This window comes from Ictidomys tridecemlineatus, chromosome 1 (assembly GCF_052094955.1).
Source record: "Ictidomys tridecemlineatus isolate mIctTri1 chromosome 1, mIctTri1.hap1, whole genome shotgun sequence".
Classification (NCBI taxonomy): Eukaryota; Metazoa; Chordata; class Mammalia; order Rodentia; family Sciuridae; genus Ictidomys; species Ictidomys tridecemlineatus.
Window position 1 is genome coordinate 141,412,186 of NC_135477.1, and position 27,213 is coordinate 141,439,398.

The 27,213-nt window shown below is 33.0% G+C and overlaps 1 protein-coding gene and 1 pseudogene across 7 annotated transcripts in view; both read right to left on the minus strand.

Moving 5' to 3' along the window:
- Dmxl1 (Dmx like 1) overlaps positions 1-27,213 on the minus strand; it is a 163,450-nt gene that overhangs the window by 122,840 nt on the left and 13,397 nt on the right. For all 7 annotated transcript variants that reach the window (XR_005728517.2, XM_040273548.2, XM_040273549.2 and 4 more), the window contains exons 2-8: positions 20,437-20,562; positions 17,945-18,016; positions 13,780-13,858; positions 7,851-7,983; positions 5,199-5,265; positions 3,828-4,006; positions 409-598 (exon numbers count right to left, since the gene is read on the minus strand). Coding sequence is in view for 6 of the 7 variants with exons in the window: in XM_040273548.2 (XP_040129482.1) it covers positions 409-598; positions 3,828-4,006; positions 5,199-5,265; positions 7,851-7,983; positions 13,780-13,858; positions 17,945-18,016; positions 20,437-20,562 (846 nt within the window). In the remaining variant the exon portion in view is untranslated. The remainder of the gene's footprint in view (positions 1-408; positions 599-3,827; positions 4,007-5,198; positions 5,266-7,850; positions 7,984-13,779; positions 13,859-17,944; positions 18,017-20,436; positions 20,563-27,213) is intronic.
- Positions 25,545-26,892, minus strand: LOC144366029 (protein zyg-11 homolog A pseudogene; annotated as a pseudogene).

Sequence of the window (27,213 nt, forward strand, 5' to 3'; positions counted from 1 at the left end):
AAAATCAAAAGTTGACTTTTACTTTCCAAACTAATTAAAGACTCTAAGTTTTGGTGGTTCTAAAGACAACAAGTGATAAGAGAAAGATAAACTAGTCTACCACAAGTTCTAAGAAAGAGGAAATAAATTATTGTTACAGTTAAATCTTAGCATTCTTCTATTTTAATTTACTTTGTTAACTCAGCTAAGTCAATTATCATCAGCTTTTTGTTATCACCAGTTATGCGGTAATTAATTGGTTTTATGCTCTATACAAAGTCCTTAAGAATGTTTTTGGAACAAGATAAAACTAAAAATTTGTGAAAATTATTTTCCTAAGACACAGATTTCTTATATTACTGTTACAAAAATGGCAGTGTACCAAGTTTTTAAAATTCAAAGGAAATAATCTCTAATAAAAACACTCACTTCTAAAGCATTTTGAACTCGTTCTTTACTGGAAGTATTTCTCTTGAAGTTATTTGTTAAATTAATTGGTTCCGACCAATGATTGCAGTCACCTCCATATAGCAAACAATCATTTGGTAAAAATGTCTCTACCCAAAGACGACACACATTATCTTTGCAGCAAGTCAACAGTACATTACATACAGATGCCCTAAGAAATAAAAAGATTTTAGAGGCAAGAATACAAGTTTCACACAATATCATAAATACTCTACAAAGTTCTATAAATAAACATACATAACTAATATAACTACAAAAAAGTCAACATATATGTAGATTTTATCACCATAAATGCTTGCCAGCCTATTTCTTTTCTGCCTAGAATTCAGTAATTCTTGTTTCAATAATCTAAGATTCTTCTTGCATTTAAAGAACAAAGACCAAGATCAAGCCATAATTCCTTAGCTGATAACAAAAAAATTATATCTAATAAAATTTTCTGATTTATTTAGTGGATGGTTAATACTTTAATTATTTAATAATGCTTCAGTTTTACTTTCTTTTTTTTTTTTTTGAAAGGGGGTTTACTGGGGATTGACTTTCTGTAATGGAACCTACAAACTAGTCTACAAAAATTATTTGTATATTTATTTTCTCCTTGCCTATCTATACCTAAAGCAATTGAGAACAAGAACACTCATGATAAATCAACACTCCACTGGCTTTCCTTATTCTTGACTTTCAGTTCATTCCTTCCTGTGACCTCTTTCAAAATAAAAATAAATTATACATATATTTAAAACACCTCTAAACATCAAGGTGTAGAGGCCTGAATTCATATCAATGAAGATTTCCTTCTACCAGGTAATTCAGTAAGTTTAGAAAAATGAAAGAAAAAGACATAATACTTTGTAGAAGGTACTTATTCCAAAATATCTGGCTAAAACCAACAATCAATAGAAGACTTTATCAGATAACTCAGTAGGGTTGTAGTTCAGTGGTAGAGCATTTGCTCAGCAAGTGCAAGGCCCTGCTTCTCCTTCCTTTCCCCACCCTGCCTCCAAATTTTTTTCTATCCCTCTCCTAGCCTCCCTTCCTCTCTGTTTCTAATATATTCACATATACACAGACTATGGCAATGAAATTAAAAGTAAAGTCCAAGGTTTATATTGTCAATAAGTAATTGGTAGAATCAAAAGGCTTATTAAGGAACAGCAGAAGGTAGTCATTAAAGAACTGAATCAAAAGAGGCATAAGAACTTAGAAGCAAAATAGCAAGGAAATAAGGTCACAATTCAGAAGCAAGGAGAGGGCCAAGAAGCTGAAGTGTAGGTAGCCCCAGGTGAAAACCCTCAGAATCTTATAGATATTCAACATGAACAACTGGCAAGAGGTATAAAAAAGGCATGGTGGGAGTACCCTGATCTGTTTGAGACATTACCCTGGCAATATCTTTCTTCCTCACTTCTTTACAAAGGTATCTTATCTTCATTGGCATATTGTGTTAATATATAGCAGCCTCCAAAACAACAACAACAACAACAACAACAACAAAAAACCAATAGGTATAACCATGTGATGAGTAGGGGTCCCTAACACCTGTTTTACTTTAATGTAACAATGATTTTGAAACTTGATACCTGCAACCAAGTCTTGGAGGTTCTTGCGGGATATCATTAAAATTCTCAACCTGTCCTACATTTATCAATTTTTAATTAGTAAAAAAGTAAATGCTTGTCATAAAAACTTGCCTATTCTTTCTCAATACCTCAGTCCCTTTACATATATTAGTCATTTGTGAGGGAATCTTTATTTTATATAGAAAAACAAAACAACTGAAGCCAGGTACTCAGGAGGCTGAGACAAGAGTTTAACTTGAGCCCATGAGTTCAGAGCCAACCTGGGCAACATACACAGTCTAAAACACCAAAACAAACCCAACTGTATCATCCAGTGAAAATGACATGTCAGAAAAAGTAGCAGTCTTTGATGGGATCACATTCATTCTCTTGAGAAAGAGTCAGCTTTCCCACAATATACTTAAAGGCAAGCTGGTAAAACAAAAATGAAAACTAAAAACCTCAGAGATTAGCTGTTTTCTAAATGACAAAAGTTCAAAAGTGAAATTCAGGGTGCTTCAAAAAAATGTAGGGTTGGTAATAACAACTGGGGTCATTCTAACTTTTAAAACTAAGTTAAGGTTGTCATGACCTTACTATTCTAAACACATTTTTACATGGGTAAGCAACAGTCTCAGAGGTAACAGAACAATAGTACTCATACACAGTTGGGCTAAGTTTGCTTTTGCTAACACTAAAGATTATTCACACTTTCTTATCCCAAAGAATCTGAAACATTTTCCTAAGAATCGAACTATTATTTTTCCTAGAGTGTCCCTCTTATACCTATACCTTGTTAGACCAGAGGGATGGACAAGAAAAACAGTGTCTACTGTACTATGGCCTAAAAGTCTAGGTATATATTTTATTGGCCCAGAAATAAAGTTAATGAATGATTTAGTTGCAATACCACAGATAGCTTAGGAGGTTTCATAGAACATAGCACACAGATGACAAAATTCACAAAACAGTGAAAAAAATAAGAGACAAAGTGAAATGGCACAGCCAAGCTGAAAATTGCCATGTTATACTAAAAAGGATTTCTATCTGTATTTCAACAACTTATTTGAGTATAGGCAAAAATTCAGTGTGGTATCAAGTCTTCCAAAGACAACAGGAAAGAAAGGAAGTACTAAAAGGTACATATGTATATGTCAGGGTGTGTTTGTATGGTTAAACCTGTACTCGGTTCAAGGAATGTCCTCAAAGACACTGGGAATAGTCAGGTAAATGCTTGGGAATTCAAGCTATCTCCTCTCAATAAAGATAATATTTAAAAAAAGAAATCTAGGACTGAGGTTGTGGCTCAGCAATAGAGCTCTTGCCTTGCATGTGTGAGGCACTGGTTTCAATCCTCTGCACCATGTAAAAAAAATAAAATAAACAAAAATAAAGGTGTTGTGTCCATCTACAACTAAAAAAAAAAAAAAACAAACAAAAAAGGAATCCAGAGGAGATATGTGCTAGAAGGCACAAAACGGGGAAATGAATATGAAAAAGTTCAAACAATAAAAGATGTAACAACTGAACAACTGAACAACACAGAGAAGGAAAAGAAAAGATGCACAACTCTGACTTAAGACATATAATATGAAAGCTAATTATCATACCTTAAACTCCTTTCACATGGTTCTTATACTAAGCATCAATCATAACTGACTCATAGCCATAGGTATAAATACCAGGGGGTACGTAATAGTATTCTAATCTTCATAGGCTCAAAATTCCTATAGCTATGGACTCTCAAAGTGAGAAAAGCAATTCAAATCACAATGACAAAGTTCTCGTAATACACAGGAAAAAAATGAACAATCCACTGACCTAGGCATATATTTGCTTGTTTTACGCCAGGAAAATCCATTTATAGCTCGAGGATGGGCCAGATATACAAAAGAAAAGTCAATTTCTCCTTGGGATTGTTTTTCTGAACTTCCATCTGGAGAGTTAACAGCTGTCCGCCAGTTTTCTACATTATACCATACCTTTAAAAGGCAGTCATCCTACGGGAAAAGAAGCAAAAAAAGCCTAGATTAGAATTCAATTTAAGTTAAGTCAAATAGCAAAAGTAGGATTTTCCTTCTCAATGTCAGGAACTTGGAGATGTGAAGAAGTATTAAACAGGACAGAAAAAAATCAATGATTCTGATAGTTTTCTATTAGCATTCCTTAATTTTAAGAACTGGAGTGGGTGAATGGGTGTATTCTGTGTTAAAGAAAATGCTTGCTAATTACCACACACTATGGAAAATGGAATCATTTGGGAAAGTCTGAAAGATGAAATTAGGGGCTTTTTTCCTCTTAAGCCAAGAATCATCTAAGAATCACCAGCAGAATTACAAAGACTGCTGATAACTGAAAAAAGAACACTTTTCATTTTCTAAGACTATGCTGACAACAATAGGTAATAAATAATATTACATAAAATATTCTATGTATGATAAAATTTGCACCTAATTTGAAAAAATAAGAAAAGAACAAGGGAGACTAGAAAGTACTAGGTGCTGCTTTTAATTGGTAATTCAATTTTTACCTAGAAATCCAATTAAAAAGAACAGTTCAAATTCTCTCCTCTAAAAATAAACATATTTTTCTATGGTTTTACAGTGTCTCACATTCAGTGTGCAGAAGGCTTTGGGCCATGGAAACAATAATTTCAGATGACTAGTGCTTCATGAACTGTTCTGTGAACCAATGATTAAAAATAAAATAATTTCAAGAAAAATACACTACTCTGAAATGAACAGATAACAACAAAGTATGTGCACTAAAGAAAAAGCTATAGCTTGTTGATTGTACAACATGTGGAAGGTACTTTATATACACTGTCTAAATTAATTATATATGCCACTTTATATACACTGTCTAAATTAATCCTATGATTAAATGATCTATGAACCAGGTTTTATACTATCTTACACATGAGAAAATGAAGGTGCAAAGAGACTAATTTGCCCTATATGATAAAGTTGGTAAAAGGTAGTATACATCTAGATCTGTCTCTGAGTTTAAGGTGTTTCAATTATACCATACTGCCTTTTAACACCATTATATTTAAACAATTTTTGCTATTTAGTTTCTAATATAAAATAATGTTTCAAATTAAATCAATAAAAAAATGAAGCTGAATAATGTTCTTAAAATTTAAAATTAAAGTATAAACACACAATTTGACAATAGCATTTCATGATTTACCTTCCCAGCAGTGGCAAAAAATTCTCCATCTGGTGAAAATTTCATTAAATGAACTTGGGAAGCAGTTCTGAAAATTAAAGATAACGAATAATTTACAAGAAAATTAAATAAGAAAAATTGTAATATTCTCAAAATTATACTTTAGCATGGCTTCAAATAAAAATTTTGTGATAATACTGTTTCAAACTCATAATTTTGTTACATTTTCTTTTAAGGCACTGGGTCTTGCTGTGTTTTCCAGGGTGGTTCAGAATTCTCAGGCTCAAGTGATCCTCCTGCCTCAGCCTTCTATGTAACCTGGACTATAGGCACACTGGACCCAGCTATAAAGGTACAACTATCCTTTTTTCAGTGCTGGGACTGAACCCAGGGCCCTACACATGCTAAGCACATGCTCTACCACTATTATTATTATTATTATTATTATTATTATTATTATTATTATTATTATTATTATTATTATTATTATTATTATTATTATTTGATCCTGAGATTGAATCCAGGGCCTTGTGCATGTGAGGCAAGCATTCTACCAACTGAGCTATATCCCCAGCCCTCTACCACTTTAAGTGTACCTAAATATGAACAAGTTACTGAGATAAATTTCTTAAAAATGTTTTTTAGTTGTTGATAGACCTTTATTTTATTTACATATATGTGGTGCTGAGAATATAACCCAGTGCCTCACACATGCTCTACCGCTGAAACTACAACTCCAACACCAAGAATAAATTTTAACAACAAAAATACATTCCCTAAGAATCAAACAAGTAATGATTTGTCAAAATCTTTAAAGCATAAAACAGAAGTCATAGCTTTTATGCCCTTAGAGAATTACTTCAATTTTTAATCTGGAAATGTAATTTCTAAAGTCTGGATCACTATATTCTTAAATATATTTTCAAACAATAAACCAGTATTTTAAAATGAATTTGGCCTTCCTTTGGGTAACATTTACTTAATTAATTATGTGTGGGTTAATAGGAGACTTGAAATAATCATGAATTCAACTGGCCCACTTCATCCATCTACTTGGTATATACTTACCTTTTCTTCTCAAAGGAATTTTGGCTTATACTGCCTTCCCCTCTCACCCATAGATTGGTCTTAAAAATCCTATCACTGGGCTGGGGTTGTAGCTCAGTGCCTAGCTTGTGTGAGGCACTGGGTTCAATTCTCAGCACAACATATAAATAAATGAATAAAATAAAAGTCTATCAACAACTAAAATATATATATATATATATATATATATATATATATATATATATAATTTTGTTTCAAAACAGCCTGTCACTACCATTGCTTTCTAGTTTTCTTTTTTCAAAGTCATGCTTAGCTAGATCTGTACTGAACATATTTACAAAGCAGGCCAAGGAGAAATTGTCACATTTCATTTCAAATACAAATAATTTTTTCTAAATGTAATAACTATGTTTCTAAGTGTAATAAGTGTATGTTAAAGTGTTTTAAATCCTCAGTGTATCTTTTTGTATATCCTAATTGGGATTAACCACATTTCAAGTGTTCAATAGCAATAGGTGGTTAGTAACTACCACACTGGCATTGGTACTCTAAAACATGGAAATTCATCCCTACCCCCCAATCTTTTTGTTTCATTATATAGAAATTCAATTTTTTTCTCCATCTGACACGTATTTTTGTACCAGCTACATAAGAGACTCTAATTTCACTTTGCCCTCTACAGAGCTAGCTAATTTGTCCCACTGTAAAATGCTAATTAATATACTGAGTATGCATGCATAATTGAATCAATTCCTGGAACCTAATATCTGTTCCTATACTAACAACAAAATGCTCAAACAGCTATAGCTTTAGAATTCACTTTACTATAATGTATACTCTTATTCCTCTTTATTTTCAGAATTTCCTTGATTTCCCCATTTTGTATTTTCAAATGAAATTTAGAACTATACTCAAAAGTAGAAATTCCAATGGGATTTTGACAAGATTTACGGTCAACATATAGATTTTTGTTTTCAAGTTTCATTATAGACATTTATTTTAATTTGGTTAATTTCAAATACTCATTGACATCTTGTATACAATTTAAGGCAGAGAAAGAAAAAAGATACATGTCCTTGGACCACAGGCCAGACTGCTAACTGAACTGGGATTAAGATGGTATAATTTCACCTCAGCAATATATAGATTAATATTAAAAAAAAAAAAAAAAAGACTTCCAGAGGTGGAGGCTACAGCTCAGCAGTAAAGCACTTGCCTAGCACTTTGTGAGGCACTGGGTTTGATCCTTAACACAACATAAAAATAAACAAATAAAAATAAAAGCATTCTGTCCATCTGTAACTACAAAAGAAAATTTTAAAAGACTTCCTCACAATTGGAAGTTTTTCATTCAAAAAGTAAGAAAAGTGTCTGGCTTCCTTTGCATAATTTAGCAAATTTCCCATTAATGATCTTCATACAGGCCTTATATATTTCTTTTATTTCTTTCTAGTTGTTTTGACTTTTTTTTAATGGATTTTGGAACATGGGATACAGTGAATTCTTTACAAAAAAAGGCATCTCACAGACTAAAAAAAATACCAATGCTAGTTTTACACAAACTAAAATGCATTTATAATATCATAAAACAAGCTTATCAGTTTAATTCCCTAATTAATTGCTTACTTGCAATGCCAAATGCATCTCCAATCCCCAAAGTTAAGATCTGTTTTATCAGGATTTTCACCTTCAGCTGCCTTGTGCAAGTTAGTATTGGACCAGAGTTGCAAACAGTTCGAACCAGTCAAAAGACGACTACCTAAAAAAAAATATTATTCATCATGTATTATTTAGGTATTTAACAGTGAGTTCAAGAGATTCACAAAATACTATGAAGATAATACAACTTCTAAAAATAAAAAGATAACTGTGGAAAAGAAGAATTTTAATTTTGTTGAAACAGCTTAGAAAAGAAAGATATCTCACTATCTCTCAATTCATCACTCGTTTAAAAAGCGTCTTACTTGTACCATGAATTGTGTTAGGCAATCAGGATACAATGACAAAATATTATCCCTTTGTATGATAAGTTCACATCCTAGTAGGAAGACATGGAAATATTATGATCCAATCTAAAGTATTATCAACATGACAGAACTGTGTATAAGAGATTTTAGGGAAAAATTATACGTATAGTGAAAACAATAGGGAAAGTAATAAAATACAACCTGATCCTTAGTCCACTAACCAGCAGTAGATAGGACAGGCATTTCAGAAAGGAGATCTAATGTGAACAAACGCCTGAAGGCACACAGCTTAATATATTTTCCCAAAAGTTCCTCAATCTAGTATGGTGAAGAAATAAGGTACATACTAAGGCCAGAAAAAGATACAAGGTTGTAATAAATTTTTTTAGAGAGAAATTATAAAGCATTTTTCAAGTTCATAAGAAGTTCTGGACTTTGTTAAAAGTAGTTGGAAATAAAATGTTTTGAAGGAAGAGGGGCAAGGTTTACATAATTGTACCTGTACCTTAGAATAAGGGGTCATAACTAAAAGGGCAAACAGATGGGCTTAATCTCCCTCCATTGAGATAATATACAAAAGGAGCTCCAAGCCAGCCTGGTCAACACAATGTAACTCCCACCTCAAAAAAATAAAGAATAAAAAATAACACAGAGTACAAAATAAATAAGGCTGGATGTGGTAGAACAGGTCTGTAATGCCAGCTACTCACGAAGCTGATGCTGGAGTGAGGATTAAAAGTTTGAGCATTGCCTGGGCAATATAGTAAGACCCTGTCTCAAAAAACATCATCATCATCATCATCATCATCATCATCCCAGGTATAGAATGGAACAAAGGCAAGTAAAGTAACATATGGTATATGATTTAAAAAGTGAAACAGTGTGGATATTAAAGTACAAAAAAAGAATAAAAAGTTTAAACAGAAAATGTTATTACTTAGGCAAAATGCAATAGTGGATTTGGGGACACTACAAGGAGTTTACTATCTGAAAAAAAAAATGTATGCCTTAATACCTGACATGCTATATATAGTAAGTAAATATTAATCAGGACCAAAATATTAATTTCACTCAAAATATTTTATATCTGTTCATAAATAATTATGTACAAGGTTAATTTATAAAATTACTAATATACTATGAGCTCCCAAATATTTATTATAGGAATAACCCATTTCAAAACCAAACCACTAAAAAGAAAAATAAAGAACTATTATATGTAAATTTTAAAAGATTAAAAAGATAATCAAGTCATAAGCTGTTGATAAGCCACTACCAGAAATGTTAAGAAAACAAAGATACTGTACTATAAAAATGATTTTAAGAGAAATTTAACATTAATATTATCCTCTGAAGCATTAGTATGACAAACAGCAAGAACAGATTCCAAGCTTAAAGAAATATCACTGAGTTCAAATATTAAATGTTTTTAATATAGTTATGAGGTAACCATTCTTGATTTTTAAGTAATATGTTCATAATTACAAAACTAGCAATATGTCAACATTTATTGAGAGCTGAATATATGCTGTGAAGACAAATAAAACACTAAACAAATTAGAATCTCTGTCCTTGTCTAAATTTAAGAAAGTAAACAAGTAATTATGATAGATTGGATACACTGGAGTGAGATAAAATCTCAGTGTAGTTTTAATTTGCATTTTGCTAAATGCTAGAGATGATAAACATTTTTCATATATTTGTTAACTGATCCTATTTCTTTTTCTATTAAGTGTCTGTTCAGTTCCTTTACCCATTTATTAATTGGGTTATGTGCTACAACATAATAATCATATAACTTATCATCCAAACAAAAACGTTTTTAAGGTAAAGGCTAAACTGTCCATAATTATATAAAGACAATAAGCATAAACCAGAACAAAAGTCACACTACCCATAGTAGAGTTGTATACAAATGGCTGTATTAAATGACAAATTTGAACCCAGTTTGAACCTCTTTTTATTGTGAACATAAAATGTACACGTAGTGCTGTAATTTGGATGTGGCTTGTCTACCAAGAATTCAGGTGTTTGAGGTTTGGTCCTCAGTGTAATGGTGTAGAGGCGGTCATAATTCTTTTTATTTTTTAATTTGCTCTTATTACTTATACATGACAGTAGAATGTATTTTGACATATTATACATATATGGAGTATAATTTCTCATTCTTCTGGTTGTACATGATATAGAATTAAACTGTTGTATAATCATACATGCACACAGGAAAGTAATGTCTGATTCTTCTACTATCTTTCCTGTTCCCATTTCCCCTCCCCTTCCCTTCATTGTTCTTTGTCTAATCCAAAGTATTTTTATTCTTCCCTACCCCCAAATTGTGAGTTAGCATCCACATATAAGAGAGAACCTTTGGCCTTTGGTTTCTGGAAACTGGCTTATTTCACTTAGCACGATAGTCTCCAGTTCCATCCATTTACCAGGAAATATCAAATTTCATTTCTTTTTAGGGATGAACAGTATTTCATTGTGAATATATACCACATTTTCTTTATCCATTCATCTCTTGAAGGGAACCTAGCTAGGCTGGTTTTATAGTTTAGCTGTTGTGAATTGAAGTTGCTATAAACGTTGATGCGGCAGCATCACTATAGTATGCTGATTTTAAGTCCTTTGGGTATAAACCAAGGAGTGGGATAGCTGGGTCAAATAGTAGTTCCACTATCAGTTTTCTGAGGAATCTCCATACTGCTTTCCTGAGTGGTTGCACCATTCTGCAGGCCCACAAGCAATGTAACTTTTTCCCCACATCCTCGTCAACTTTTACTGTTACGTGTATTTTTGATAATTGCAGTTCTGATTGGAATGAGATAAAATCTCAGTGTAGTTTTAATTTGCATTTCTCTAAATGCTAGAGATGATGAATATTTTTCATATATTTGTTGATCTATCCTATTTCTTTTCTTGTGAAGTGCCTGTTCAGTTCCTTTGCCCATTATTAATTGGGTTATTTGATTTTCTAGTGTTAATCTTTTGAATTCTTTATATATCCTGGAAAATAATGCTCTATCTGAGGCATGTGTGGCAAAGATTTTCTCCCATTCTGTAGGCTCTCTCTTCACATTCTTGATTGTTTCCTTTGCTGTGAAGAAGCTTTATGGTTTGATTCCATCCCATTTGCTGATTCTTGATTTTACTTCTTATGCTTTAGGAGTCTTGTTAACGAAGTTGATTCCTAACAACTTCTTAAATTTGACATGATGTAGATTTGGGCTATTAAGCAGAGGGTCTCTGATCTTAATGCCTAAGTCCTTGATGAGGTGGTTAGAACTCTAAGAGGAGAAGCTCAGTGGAAGGTCACCGGAGTGCTACTCTCAAAAGGGATTAAGATAATTCTCTTAATGAGATCCCTTGGTTAGTTTTCACAAAAGGGTTGTTATAAAAGGAATAGGCCTGGCCCCTATACGTTGCTTCAGCTTCTTGTGATCTTTCACTTCTATAGTGGCTCCAGCCATGACGCCATTAGGCTCTTACCAAAGCTAAACTATGGACTTTCAGCCTCCAAAACTGTGAGCTAAATAAATCTCCTTTTATAATTATCCAGGCTCAGGTATTTTGTTACATAACAACAATAAAAAAGGATTAAGACAGGCAGGTTACCAGCTAGTAATACTCAATCTTGCAAACTCATGCAAAGAAGTGTTTTAAAATGCTGTATGACATAAAATTTATCAGAGAATATGTACATCTTTTATCTTCTAAAATAATTCCAGAGGTTCTTAATCAACATTTTTCTCAGCTGCTTCACTTACTATATTGTAAAAAACTAAAATTATCTCTTCTATTTAAGCTTATGGCTTTTATGTTCCAAAGACATCTGTGGTCTAGATTACAGTTTCTATTATCATATGACATGCAAGCATTTCAAATTGTACATGTCCAAACAATATCTATGTATCACTACTTCCAATACCTATATATCATTCTTCTAGTGGTCACAGATATTTTCAAAGTAATCTCAAATCCAGTTGTCAAGTAACGTCAGTTCCATTGCCTAAATGCATTTCAAATCCATGTGCTCCTTCCATTATTAATTCATTTAATATTGAGTACCTACTAGGTAAGGCACTGAAACAAATCACCTCTCATTCATTTAGACAACTGTGAATGCATCCTACCCCAAGATCACTCTGAGTCCTATTCCTCCTACCTTAGTCTAACACACTGCTAATAGACCAATCTTAAAAAATAATAAATTTTAATACAGCACTGTCTCTTTTGAAACCTGTAATAGTTTTCAGGGTTGGGGGTATAGTGGTAGAGTATGTGTCTAGCATGCATGAGGCCCTGGGTTTCATTCCCAGAACTACAAAAAAACAACCAAACAAGCAACCAAAACAACCAGTACCACCACCACAATCACAACAAAAAACTCAATAATAGTTTGTAGAAAAGTAAAAAGAAATAGGGCTAGGTATGTAGCTCAAAGGTACAGAATGTGCTTAGCATGCACAAGGCCCAGGGCTCAATCCCCTACACAGGCACATGTGTGTGTGCACACACAAGCACACACAAATTAATTAATTAAATACAGATTCCTCAGGATGACTTTAAAGGTCTTTCATCATAGACTATAGTTTTACCATCATTCACTGAGGCTCACTGCAGCTCCAATGAAGTGCTGATACATACTAGAATATATCTATGCTTTCTTTCTGTGCTTTGCTAACTGTGGTAGAATGGTAACAACATTTTCAAAAATCATGTCTCCTTATGTCCATGCCCCTTGCAACATGATTTCTCCACACCTTTCATCGAGAGATGGATTTTATTCCTCCATCTCCTGAATATGGACTGGACTTTAATTTACTTTGACCATATAATGTAGAAGGAGTAACATTCTGGGACTTCCAAGCCCAGGCTTTAGAAACTCTTGCAGCTTGTGTTCTCACATTGTAAATCCAGCCACCATGTAAAATCTAGGCTACCTTGTTAGAGAAGCCATGCAAAAGAAATAGGCCACAAGAAAAACAAAGGTATTCCAGAAGATAGCAATCACCAAGGCCCATATATATCAATGAAGACTTTCTTGGATACTCTAGCCACAGATAAGCTACTTCAGATACTGCATGGAACAAGAGATAAGACATTCCCATAGAACCCTGTAGTAATTCCTGACCCACAGAATCATAGGCAATAAAATGAGTGATGTTTTAAGTCAGTAAATTTTGGCATAATTTTTTAATACAAAAGTAACTGAACATAGGCCTGATGGTCTCATCTTAAAATTTTCTTCTTTTTCCTATTCCATCTACCCTTCTCTCATCATTAAAACCTGATCAGGTTAGAAAGCTCCTCCTTTCAATGACACCATGATTCCTCAGATAGAAATGTTTCTTTCCAAAACCAATAAGCATTACAGTATTTATCATATCCTATAATTTATTACAGTGCATATGAAATGTTACTTCATTTCAGTAAATGTTACTTCATTTCAATAACAACTCTAAATGGGCACAAAGTGTTAAGCTTACTTTAGTATTCACCATAATCTTACAACACGAAATACATAAGAATAATAAAAGTAGCATTGCAGGCAAGTAATATTTTGTTAATCCTCTTTATTTTCTTACCTGTGGGATCCCAAGTTAAATTGTGTGCTATTGATTCCAGAAAAAATTGGCCACTCTTCTGCCACTGACTATAATATTCCTAAAATTAGAAGAAAAAAGTCATTTAGATAATTATGATAAGCACCTTTTCTATGAAATGTGTATGTTCAGGCTTATTATTATAATAATACATGCAGTCATTTTTAAGAACGAAGTGTTCAATTCATTCAGAATAAGAGACTCTTAAAACTCTTTCTTTAGCATAACCACCAATAAAGCACATGTCATCTTATATAACCTATCTTATTAACCTCAGACCAAATTATTATTTTTTTATGGTTATGGTCAAAAGTTTAATTTTAAATATTTGTCTGTGGATCTGCTATTTAAACTTTTCTTAATTTTTCATCCCCATCCAAGATCATGACAGTACATGGGAAAACTGAGAAGACATATAGCACTTCCTTAATAAATTCTTATATAAGGCCTAAAAATTTTTATTTATTTATTTTTTCGTACCAGGGATTTAACCTAGGGATGCTTAACCACTGAGTCCCATCCCAGGCCCACTCCCTTTTTTTAATATTTAATTTTGAGACAGGGTCTCACTAAGATGCTTAGGGCCTCCCTAGGCAACTGAGGCTGGCTTTGAATTCACAATCCTCCTGCCTCAGCCTCCTGAGTCACTGGGATTACAGGCGTATGCCACCACACCTGGCAAAGCCTTTCTATTTCTTAAAACAGTATGCTTTAGACTATTTTTGTCTGCAAATCAATAAGAAAATACATGTTGTACCATGAACCAGAACGCACAAACACACACACACAAAGATATATATACACACACACATATACATACACAGAGATGTATATATATATATACATATATGTATATACATACATATACACACACACACATACACACACACATATACACAGACATACATATGAAACCTGGGGTTACCCTTACTACATATAATATACATTTTGACCTTTCAATTCATTTTCCTTTAAAATTCAAATTGTGGCCTACTAAATTGATTTCACTGTCCACTAATAGCCAAAATCCATAAATATTCAATGTAATAGTTTAGGATAACAAAGAATAGCCTAAGATTTTTATAAAAAGATCAAATTTCAAAGAGCCATGCTCAAAAATTTAGACTCAAAGGGTCCAGTTTGTGGCACAGGAACATGAACTTGAAACCAACATCCTGGGTTATTTTGAATATGAAGTGGTACACAGAATACACTTTTATGAAGGACTGACATTATAAGAATGGCTCTTGATCAACCTGAACATCATAACCCTCTCTCAACTAGATATATATACTGAAAGAACATCTTGCATTCAGATGTTAAAATTCTCAGGGCAGGATCTATCTACTTGTCTACAAACATTTCTGAAGTACACCTCTAGTGATGAACCAGCACCTCAAAAGAATTTTCCAGGATGTATAAAGAACATGGAATAATCTTTTTAATGAGAATGTATAGTCTCTGAAACTATATTCTAAAATTATATATAGACTTGGTGTATCTTCCAATCAAATGGTGATTTTTCCATTTGATCTAGTTCTCCTCTCCTTCTCAAGTTTTTGTTCCCTTCTCTGAAGTCAGTGCTTCCTACAAATAGTCTGTTTTATTGAATATTTTACATAGTTCAACTCTTAATAATATAGGCATCTCAACATAAAATACTGATTGTTTTTCAGCTGATTTTTACGTTCAACATACAGTTACTGAAATACTTTGTTCTGGGGAGGGTAAACAACTTTCAAAATTTATTTTTAATATTGCCAATTTGCTAATTCATAAGGTTATAAGAGCCTCTAATACTGGATTCACTAATAATCTATAAACACAGAAATCACTACTGTCATGTATAACTAATTAGAACAATTTTTAAAAAAATACATACAAATCAGGGAGAACTGTGGATACTCCTTCCAAATTTAAAGACAGCTATCAATTAACTCAGAGAAAATATTTTTCATTAACACAAAGAAGTAATCACACCTATACAGATAGCTTTTAAATTAATTTATTCATTTATTTATTTATTGTGGTACTGGGGATTGAACCCAGGAACATTCTGCCTCTAACTCTATCCCCAGACTTTTTAGATTTTTTTAAATTTTGAGATAACTATTTTGAACCTAAGCAAGTCAGCTTAAGAAGTTTTTTATTCAACTATGAAACTGACTAATACCTATTCAGTCTTTTTTTGTTTGCTTTATTTTGTTTTTTGGTACCGGGAATTGAACCCAGAGGCACTTGACCACTAGCTACATACCTAGCCCTTTTTATTTTGAGTCAGGGTCTCACTAAGTTGTTTAGGGCTTTGCTAAGTTGCTAAGGCTAGCCTCGAACTTGTGATCCTACTACCTCAGCCTCCTGAGCTCACTGCATTATTTTTTCTTTTAGTAATTTTATTTTCCTAAAAATAATACTTATGAATTATAATATTTATGGATTAGTTATGAAACAAGAAATAAACTGGTTTCAGAATGACCAAGCCTATGAATATTTTCTCATTTGTGTTCCATTATTTTACATAACCACTGGACCCTGGGCCTGACCCAAAGAAAATGTCACAGTTCTGTTGACATAGGAAAGGGTCAGTTAGTTGATTTGCCTCTCTTCTCAAGCAATTAAAGATACTGGTTTTAATAAAATACTTCGGAAGACTTAAACATGTCTTTAGGATCTGAACTTATACCTGTGAACATGGGCATTTGACCTCAGTCCTTTAGAACAAGACAAATATTAATTATCAACTACTGACATGAGGAGTCTGCAGTGCTGGTTAGGTAAAGACAAATATACCTAGTTATTCTTGATGGGGTTATTTTAAGGATGACAGATTAAAGACTATATAGAAACGGAAAGAATTATAAACAGTGTTTTAGAGTAGACTAAATGTGCTAAGGCAGGCTTCAAATTTGCAGTCCTCTTGTCTCCTGAGTAGCTGGGATTACAAGCGTGTGCCACCAATTGGCTCAACAGCTGTTTTGTTGGTCAACACATTATTTTCTTTGGATTTCTACTGTCTCATTTTAAAAAAGAAAGGAAAAGAATAACAGCTGTTCAAAGTAGGTTAGAGGTAACTTGTGAGATAATGAATTAAGTGAAAATGCCATAAAAATGAACAAAATAATATCTGAAGGTATTTTTACCATAAAACATCTTCAGATTCTTTACATTTCTACACAGTCTTTAATATGTCATCCTTACAATAACCACATCAAGAATGAGGGCTAGGGCTGTGGCTCAGTGGTAGGGCACTTGCCTAGCAAATGTGAGGCACTGGGTTCAATCCTCAGCACCACATTTAAAAAAATAATATTATGTCCCTCTACAGCTAAAAATGTTTTTTAAAAAAATAATGACTAAGTTATTAATCAATTTCAGAGTTGAACAAAAAAACTTCTTAAGCAGATTTGCTTAGATTCAAAGAGATAGGAAGCAGCAGAAATAGAAACCAGTCCTATTGAGTCTGAACACACTTTTCTTTCAACTACATTATACCTATCTTCTTTCATATGGCTTAAATTACTAATCTTCACTAGAGACAGGGAAAATATGTGGTTCATTTGTTATACTTAAGAGCATTAAAGCACCTATGAAATCTACTATAAATTACCAATATTTGTTAACTATTGATTAACCAGATTTCTTAACTATTTCTGAATATCAATTCCTTATAAAGAAAAAGTCATTGAATTACATTCTATATACATGATATACATGATATAATAAGCACAAAAAAAACTAAGTTCTAGAAATGTTAAGAACCTAAAAATAAAACATGTAACTTTAAGAAGAAAATATAAATGAATGCAGATCTAAACCAACAATAAAGTCCCACATAAGGCTACACAATGGTGTTTGATATTAGCAATAAAATTAACTGTCAAACTTTAAGTTACTTTTTAAAATATATATAGTAAGATAAAAAATATTAGAAGAAAAAGAAGTAAAGCATTTCAAGACAATTCATTGGCATAATTTACTATATTATAATAAAAAATTTAAATATACTTTAAAGAGCAATGGGATTTAACATGTATCTTAAATTATAGTGTATAATTTATACTGGTTATTTGATGGTTGTTCTGATTTTATACACTTTTAATACTAAAGACATTTCAAATCCTGAAAGAAAAAATGATAAATTACTGACCAAATTTTTCTTTTGTTTCGGTAGATTAACTGGTTCAAAAATGGAGATAATGTTTCCATAGGATGCTGCAATCTTTTGAAAGATAAAAGAAAATATTATTATAAATATATTAACTTACATATCAAAAGAGCAAAAGAAATAAATAATATAGTTTTAAATATGTCCATACATACAATTTCACTAATACTTAAAAATGTCAGGTTTGAAGATCATCCTATCTGAGTCGGAATCCTAGTACTGAACCTTAGTATTATAGATATTATAAAAATACATAGGGAAACAATCTTTCTAACAGTTGTTGTTTTTCTTTTTATTAGTACCAAGGATTGAACCTAGGGGTGCTTAACCACAGAACCACATCTCCAGTCCTTTTTTATGTTTTATTTAGAGACATGGTCCTTTTTAAAATTATCATTATTTAGAGACAAGTTGAGTGAGAGCTAATCTGCTGAGGCTGGCTTTGAACTTGAGATTCTCCTCTCTCAGCCTCCCAAACTGCTGGGATTACAAGTGTTTACCAACCCATTGGCCTAACAGTTCTATTTTTAGGACTAAAAGTAACATTTGTAAAACACTTTGCATATATAAAATACAGAGTCAATATTAATTCTTTTCCTTTTAGAAGAAAACATATCAATGTAATACTTACCAAATACAGAATCTGACAAATCTCAAAATTGTTTTTAAGGATATTTATCCTTCAAGTTTATGATTCTGTCAGTGTATGTTAAACTTTAAAAAATAAAACCTAGATTTATTCCTTTGCAAATTGCCTGAATACATTTATTTATTTACTTACTTATTTTTGGTTGTAGGTGGACACGATATCTTTATTTTTACATAGTGCTGAGGACTGAACCCAGTGCCTCACACATGAGAGGCAAGCACTCTACCACTGAACCACAACCCTAACCCCCTGAATACATTTTATTAACATTTTGTTTTATTAGTCTTTTAAGTTATTCTTAAAAAAAATATATGGAATGCTACAGATTGAACTCAAGAGTCTAATGCACATACTCTACCACTGAGTTACATCCCTCACCCCTGCCTTTTATTAGAATGACCATAAAACCCAGCGTCTCCTTCATCCTAATGTGGACTAACATGTAGTTTAGTTCATCATAAAATGTAGCTTTCATTGAACTTAACAAATTAGATTTCCAACATTAACCAGTTCTATCTGAGTCTGGATAATATAAAAAGTTTTTATACAATAATAAAAAGTGCAAAATTACAAAGCTAGTCAATCAGGCATGAAGAGAATAAAAAAAATCTCAAGGATTTTTATTATTCTATAACAAAGATCATATTTGGAATATAGTAATAAATAATAAAATGTCTAAAAAAGAGAAAGAAGAGAGAAACTTGAAGAGATGCAGGTAACAAAAAGAATAGTAATAAAACAAATAAGTAAAAACTGCAACAATACACAATTCTTTTACCAAGATTATTTTTAGGTCCCCAATACTAATTTTTCAAACTGCCAGATTTATCAGAAATTAGGATAGTTTCTTTTTTAAAGGGAGGGGTGTGGATTCTTTTATGATAAATTTTATTCCTCACAGGAAATGTTACAGTGAGGTTAGGAGCATAGCTTAGTGATAGAACACATGCTAAGCATGCATGAGGTCCTAGGGCACACCAAAAAAAATCTAGTGGAATAGACAAACAATGTAGCTAAATATTTGAGGGAGAGGGAGGGAATGAATTGGCAAAATTCAGCCCAGTTATAAACAAGGATGTATCTACGACATATAGAGCTTTTTTAACCTTATATATTGCCTACTAGTAGGACTCACATACTGGTACTACATAGAATTGTATTTAAAATTTAAATTGTATTTGACCTGATCTGTATGCTCCGTTTCTTTTGTTTTTGCTGTTGCTATTTTACCTTCAAGGTTTTCTTTTCAACTTTTCATATGCAAAAAGAAGTCCAGCCAAAGTTTTTCATTTCTTTTATATACTTGAAAATTAATATTACAGATTTTAGTAGTCAATCAACCTTTCAACACAAAGTTTATCCAAAAGTTACAAGGACATAACTACCTGCTAGCAAAGAATGACTTTACCAAATAGTTTTTAAAAAATTATAAAGTTATAAACAAATTTAATTTTTTTTTTATGGTACTAGGGATTGAACCCAGGGCTTTATGCATGTGAGGTAAGCACTCTACCAACTGAGTTATATCCCTAGCCTACAAACTGAATATTTGTCATTACTTTCCCTCAATCCAATTGATCTTTAAATAAGTTTTAGACCAATTCTAAAGGTAGTATTATGTTTCTCAAATCAAATGTTATACCGTATTTTAAAATTTTATAATTACAGAATTTCTGAGACTCTAAAATGCAAAAAAAAAAAAAAAATTGCAGCTACCTTGTCCTTGAAACAAGGCAAGTCTAAACAGGAAAGTCATACTTCAAGATTATGCTTACAAAAACCTGATATTCAAAACAAATCTGCATATTACCACAAGATTACAAACCTTGCCTTGTTGCATTGAACAGTCTACACAACCCACTTGAATATTTCCATGTTTAGCTCCTGGTATTATCTGTAATCTTTCAAAATCGCTTCCCAGTATTACAATGTCACATCCAGATGCATAAGCCTGAATAAAATAAAACAAAAATGATAAAACTGTTAAGAAGCATTATCATGTAGAACATATAGGTATCAAGTACTGTGTTTTAAACAGACCAATTTTAAATGGTTTATTTAAAAACAAACAAACCTTTATTTGGAATTATTTCTCTTTCTTCTTATGTGTAGTCCAACAGCAAATCCTGTTAGCCCTATCTGCAAAATGTACACCAATGGTTCCACTTCTCTTACCTCCCCTGAATGCTATCAGTCTTATCTAACCCACCATCATCTTTCTCCTGCATTACTACTGTTAATTGCCTGCTTCCATTCTTGTTCCCTTCTATTTCATTTTCACAGAATGATTTCTTTTTTTTTAATATTCTTTTAGTTGAAAATGAACACAATATACTTATTTATTTTTATGTGGTGCTGAGGATCAAACCCAGTGCCTCATACTTGCAAGATAGGCACTCTATCACTGAGCTACGGCCCCAGCCCCTAGACTGATTTCTTTAAATATTTATTTAGGCAATTTTCCCTGGTTTAATGCCTTGAACAGTTTCCCACTGCACTCAGAATAAAATCCAAATTCCTTATTGTAGTCAATACTCGAAATTACTGTCCTACAAATCCATGTCCAGGCTATTCTTTCCTTCTCTCAATTGGTTTCTGTCCCTACACTACCCTTCCTTCTGTTCTTCCTGCCATCTCAAGGTGCTTTACCTGACTTTTATCTGCCTAGTCTTTGTCTAGCTGGTTTCTTTTCAACATTCAAGTATCCGTGTATTTTTCTTTTTTATTTTTTTATTTATATGACAGTGGAATGCATTACAATTCTTATTACACATATAGAGCACAATTTTTCATATTTCTGGTTGTATACAGAGAATATTCACATCAATTCGTGTCTTCATACCTGTTCTTTGGATAATAATGAACATCATATTCCACCATCATTAATTATCCCATGCCCCCTGCCTTCCCCTCTAACCCCTCTGCCCTATCTAGAGTTCATCTATTCCTCCCATGCTCCCTCTTCCTATCCCACTATGAATCAGCCTCCTTATATCAAAGAAAACATTCAGCATTTGGTTTTCACAATAGCTAAATTGTGGAACCTACCTAGATGCCTTTCAGTAGATGAATGGATAAAGAAAATGTGGTATGTATACACAATGGAATATTATTCAACAATAAAAGAGAATAAAATCATGGCCTTTGCAGGTAAATGGATGGAGTTGGAGAACATAATGCTAAGTGAAGTTAGCCAGTCCCAAAAAACCAAATGCTGAATGTCTTCTCTGATACAAGGATGCTGATTCATAATGGGGTTGAGGGCAGGGAGCATGAGAGCATTAGAAGAACTCTAGATAGGGCAAAGGGGGGGAGGGGAAGAGAGAGGGATGTGAATAGAAAAGATAGAATAAGATAGACATCATTACCCTAAGTACATGTGCTGAGAGCCATTGCCAAGTAGGAATGACGCATCGAAATTTCCTTGCCAGCGTACCCCATATTGCTTAGAGGAAGGACTCCTGGAAATGGACTTGCCTTGGACATTTGCAGTGACATTGCATGTATGTTTGAGAAAGGTGACCCTGCTCAAGGACCAGGGTGGATCCGGGTTTAAGGAGGATCCTACTGGATTAGGGCGGATCCAGGTTTAGGGTGTATCCTGCTGGGAATAGGAAGTATCCCAATCCTTGGGTTTAGGGTGGTTCCAGGTTTAGGTGTACCCTGCTGGGAATAGGACATATCCTGCTTCCTCAGGAATGCCCGCTCCCAGAGTATTTGGGATTCAGAACGTGGATTTTGCAGAGAACGTGCATTTTCCCCCAGAATGTGTTTGTAGAGGGCTGGTGTGAGTTCAGGAATAAAGAGTTGCTGTTTGAATCTACAAGGTGTGAGTGGCTCATGATTTTGTGCCCAGTCAGACTGTGGCATACATGTATGAAGACACAAATGGTGTGACTATACTTTGTATACAACCAGATATGAAAAATTGTGTCCTAAATGTGTAATATGAAATATAATGCATTCTGCTGTCATATATAACAAATTAGAATAAATCACTAGCATAATATCAACTCATGAAGTGTGGAGTAGAGTTGGTTATATCATCTTTTTTATTTTTGGCCATCCAGTAGTTTGTTGCCATCCATTAGTTATAATAATAGACAGATATTCAAAAATTAAACCAGTAAGAATGAAGAATAACTAAAAGCAAAATGAAACAAACTAATTCTCTTTTAAATGAATACTATATTTTATAGAAGGAAGGCTAGCAAGAAGGACAGAATAACTTATGAACACAGAATTTGACCAGAACACAGAAATTCAGTCTTGAGCAGGGTGGGGAGAGGTAAATAAATTCTGAGCACCTTTTGTAGGCCTGTTTATTGTAATAGCATGGACAATGCAATTACTAAATTTTAAATGTATTATCAGATTGAGCAAATGAGCCAAGGTTTGCACTATGTTAGAAGGTACAAAGATACGAAAGTGGAAAAGGCATAATGGAGCCAGTAAGGTTCAACTACAACTAGAAATACTAGCATAAGCTCATACTTTCCAAAATATTGACAATTTCATGTTGATGTGGATATGTGCTAATTCTATGTAGTGAAAGCAGCAAAGACATTCTACTAGCAATGAGCACATTCAGCATCTTGATCTTGTTCTCTACTATTATTCTCTACTAAAAGGAACTAGGAACATCTTGTTATGCAATAAAGAAAGGAGGTACTTTAGCCAGGTGCAGCTCAATATTAGATATCTTAGACTGAGTTATTGGCTGTCTCTGAGTTAGTACTATGCATGAGAGAGAGAGAACTAATTAGTTATAAGTAAAGCCATTAATAATAATAATAAAAAGTAAAGCCACTGAACACATGCTTACTCCCTCTACTATGCCACCATATAAGACACACTGGTATAAATTAAACAATCTTCTTCCACTTCTTCTTATAATTAAAAAAGCCTTATTTGGATGTAAAGTAACCAGGAACTCCATAAATGTTGACAGGAATGTAAAATAGTACAATTACTTTGGAAAACATATACAAACCCTATGATCCAGTAATTTTGCCCCAAAATACTCAACAAAATGTGTCCATGAGTACTCCAGAGATATGCACAAGAACATTCACTACTCTATTCATAATAGTGCCAAAGTAGAACCAATTCAAATACTATCAACAATGGAATGGACAATAAATTGTACCATAATCACACAATGGAATACTCTAAAGTAATGGTTCTCAAACTTTCTAGTCTCAAGAATCCTTTTTACTTGGGGTTGGGGTATAACTAAGTGGAACAGTGCTTGGCTAACACTTGTGAGGCACTGGATTCAATCCTCAGCCTCACATAAAAATAAATAAAACAAAGGTATTATGTCCATCTACAACTAAAAAAAAAATTGTTTTTAAAGTTTTAGGAGATGGAGGATGGACTCTTAAAAAAAAAAAAGAATCCTTTATACGTAGAAATGTACTGAGGTCAGTCACTTCACCCATTAGCTTTATTTTTTGTGAATTAGCTTATCAATATTTACTCTTGGAAATTAAAACTAAAAAAAAAAAAAACATAATACATAGATATTCCATTAGTCTCCAGGTAGTGCCTTTGGAAAACTACACGGATACATGCGAGAGAAGTAATAATTAAGTTTGGCATTATTATGAAAATGACTTGGTCATTCGGACCCTCCAAGAGGATCTTACCACAGACTGCTCTTTGCCACTGCTATGTAGCAATTTAAAAAATTATTTTTAATGTTAAGAATATGAATGAATTTTACAATGATGCATTAAAAATCAAGACATAATTATGATTTTGTTTACTCAGAATCAAGAAACAAATGAAATTAATCTAGGGTGATAGAAATCAGGATAGTAATTATTACTTGGGGAACAATAATTAGGAGGGAGAATAAGTGGGTGCTCTCAGAAATTATAATGTTTTATTTATCAATTTAGTCATTTCATATAGAGGTTGACTTTGTGAAAATTCAATAAGATAGGACCTTATGATTTCTACCCTTTACTGTAAAACTGTAAAATATGTCTTTAGTAAAAACCCTAAGAAAAAAAATCTCATTCTCAAAATCAAAGTCATTTTTATACTTTTTCACTTAGTCTCACTTTTTCCCAAAATGGAAAGTACAGTTGTTCACTAAATTTTAAAATATGGTTCATCCAGAAAAACTTAGAAATGAAAAAGAAACCCATCTTATTTAAAATGTAACAGTATAAAGGGTCTACTGAAACTATAATTTCAAAATTTATTTCAACCATACCACTGTACTAATGCTAACCCCAAGGCATAATATCCACAACATACTGAAAAAGGCAATTTTATTTTTTAAACTGTTTTAGGCAAGGAAGGAATTCATACTTTATTCCTCAGAGCATGCTACAGCATGTTGATAAAAGGGTTTATGTGCAGTAATTAAAGCTGGATCTCAGAAAAGCCATCCCTTTTTGACTTCATGTTAGATTAAAAACACCCACTAAAATGTATAGCAGTTTTTCTGGCCCTTCCTCTTCCTCCCAGTTTTAGTCATAATCCCACCAAATTAAATTTTAGAGGACTGAGATTTACAATTCCCATATAATATTTCTTCTAAACACTCTCATTTTCAGGCTCTAAACCCACTATGTCCCACATGCATCCCAAGTATGCATATTGATACAAGCTTGGTATAATTTATCAAATTGCTGGGGAAAAGACAAGAAAGAAAATACTAAAAACAATTTTTGAAAAAAAATATACGTCATAGTATAAAGGTGTATTAAGAATTGTAAGGCAAAAATAATAATAATAATAAATAATAATAAAGCTATTGTAATAAATAAATAAAGAGATCAGAGACCAAAAAAATTAAAAATTAAAAATAAAGTAGCATTTACTATTTAAAAAAATATGTATACATATATATATATATATATATATATATATATATATATATATATATATATATATTTGTATTTACACACACGTTTCTCTTCCCTCTACCTCTCAAATGAAAAGTATTCAGGTGTCTGTGGGGAAATAAAAGAAAGTAAATCTTTTCTTCCTCCTGCAAAAGAGGTTCTATTTTCTTAAAAAAAAAAAAAAGTCCCCTGCACCCCCAGGTACCAAGGATTGAACCCAGGAATGCTTGATCTACCACTGGGCTACATTTCTAGCTTTTTTTTTTTTTAATTCTGAAAAGGTCTCATTAAGTTGCCCAGGCTGGCTTTGAATTTGTGAACCTCCTTCCATAGCCTCCTAAATAGCTAGATTTACAGGTTTGTGTCACTGTACCTGGCCAAAGAACATTTTAAAATATATTATTTCTTATCTTTTGTTCATGTGCTTCTTTTATGGTAGCTGCACATACCAGGAATAACAACTGAGACATTTTAACATAAATACCAAGTCCTCTTGGTAGGTCTGTCCTTCCGCTTCCCAGTAAAGAGATTCTATTTTCCTGACAAACTCCTAAAGTGGAAAAACTATTCAAGGCCAGAGATAAATGGCACAGATATTCCAACACAAGCTCCCAGGTCTTCCCACAAAGTCCACTGTATTTGATTTTTTCCAAATTACTGCTGAAGGGGTTTCCCAAAATTACTGTGATGTGATTAGGGATTATGGTGACCATACAAATCTAGCCTTTCTGTAAGTTATAGAAAACCAACAAGAAAAGGACAATGAGACAGCCAATACACAAACTCCAACAACTGTTTTCAATATTCAATTACTGACAGGGAAGAAGACTTGAAGATGAGGAACAGAGCTCACCTTCAAAGCCCTCAGGGTAAGAAGGGTGTTCAACAAATAAAGTCAGATTCTGACAATTCATAAAATGCATCCTTCAGTTCTCTAGAATGGAAATTGCTATCTACTATACTTGGGGGTTTACCTGACTATGCTCCTGGATACCATAAAAAAGCTGCAATCTTTCTTCTTCGACTAATATTTTGAAGCATCTGCTTGGGTTTTTCCTGCAGACATGATACATAGCCCACAATGCCCAGGCTGAACTGTTGGTTGAGAGAAGTTGCCAAGGAGTGTAAAAAATGAATTGCAAGATCTGTAGGTCATTACCAACATTCTTACAAGTTGATTTGGCCATTACTGCATGATTGCAAGCATATCCTAGAAAAGAACACTACTCTGCCAGTCAAAGAATAACCAGGGCTGTTTGTCAGGTAGACTACAGCAGAATAGCTCACTGCTAATTCCTTGGTTTGAAGTAAATTGTTGATTTGCTTCATCACATCTTCAGTCACTATTGGAAAAGAACTCTGACTTCAGCTATGTTGTTTAAAAGACCAAGTACTTTGTTTTGTACTGAAGACTCTGAAAAAAGTCACTAAAACTTGGATAAAGCTCATCAATCCTTGGGGCTGAGGATGTGGCTCAAGCGGTAGCGCGCTCGCCTGGCATGCATGCGGCCCGGGTTGGATCCTCAGCACCACATACAAACAAAGATGTTGTGTCCGCCGATAACTGAAAAATAAATATTAAAAAAATTCTCTCTCTCTCTCTCTCTCTCTCCCTCTCTCACTCTATCTTTAAAAAAAAAAAAAAAGCTCATCAATCCTTGATTTTCAATGATATGTTGTAGTCACCTGGTAACTCTGTAAGATAATAAAGAGCTTTCAAAATAACAAGAGGGTAACAA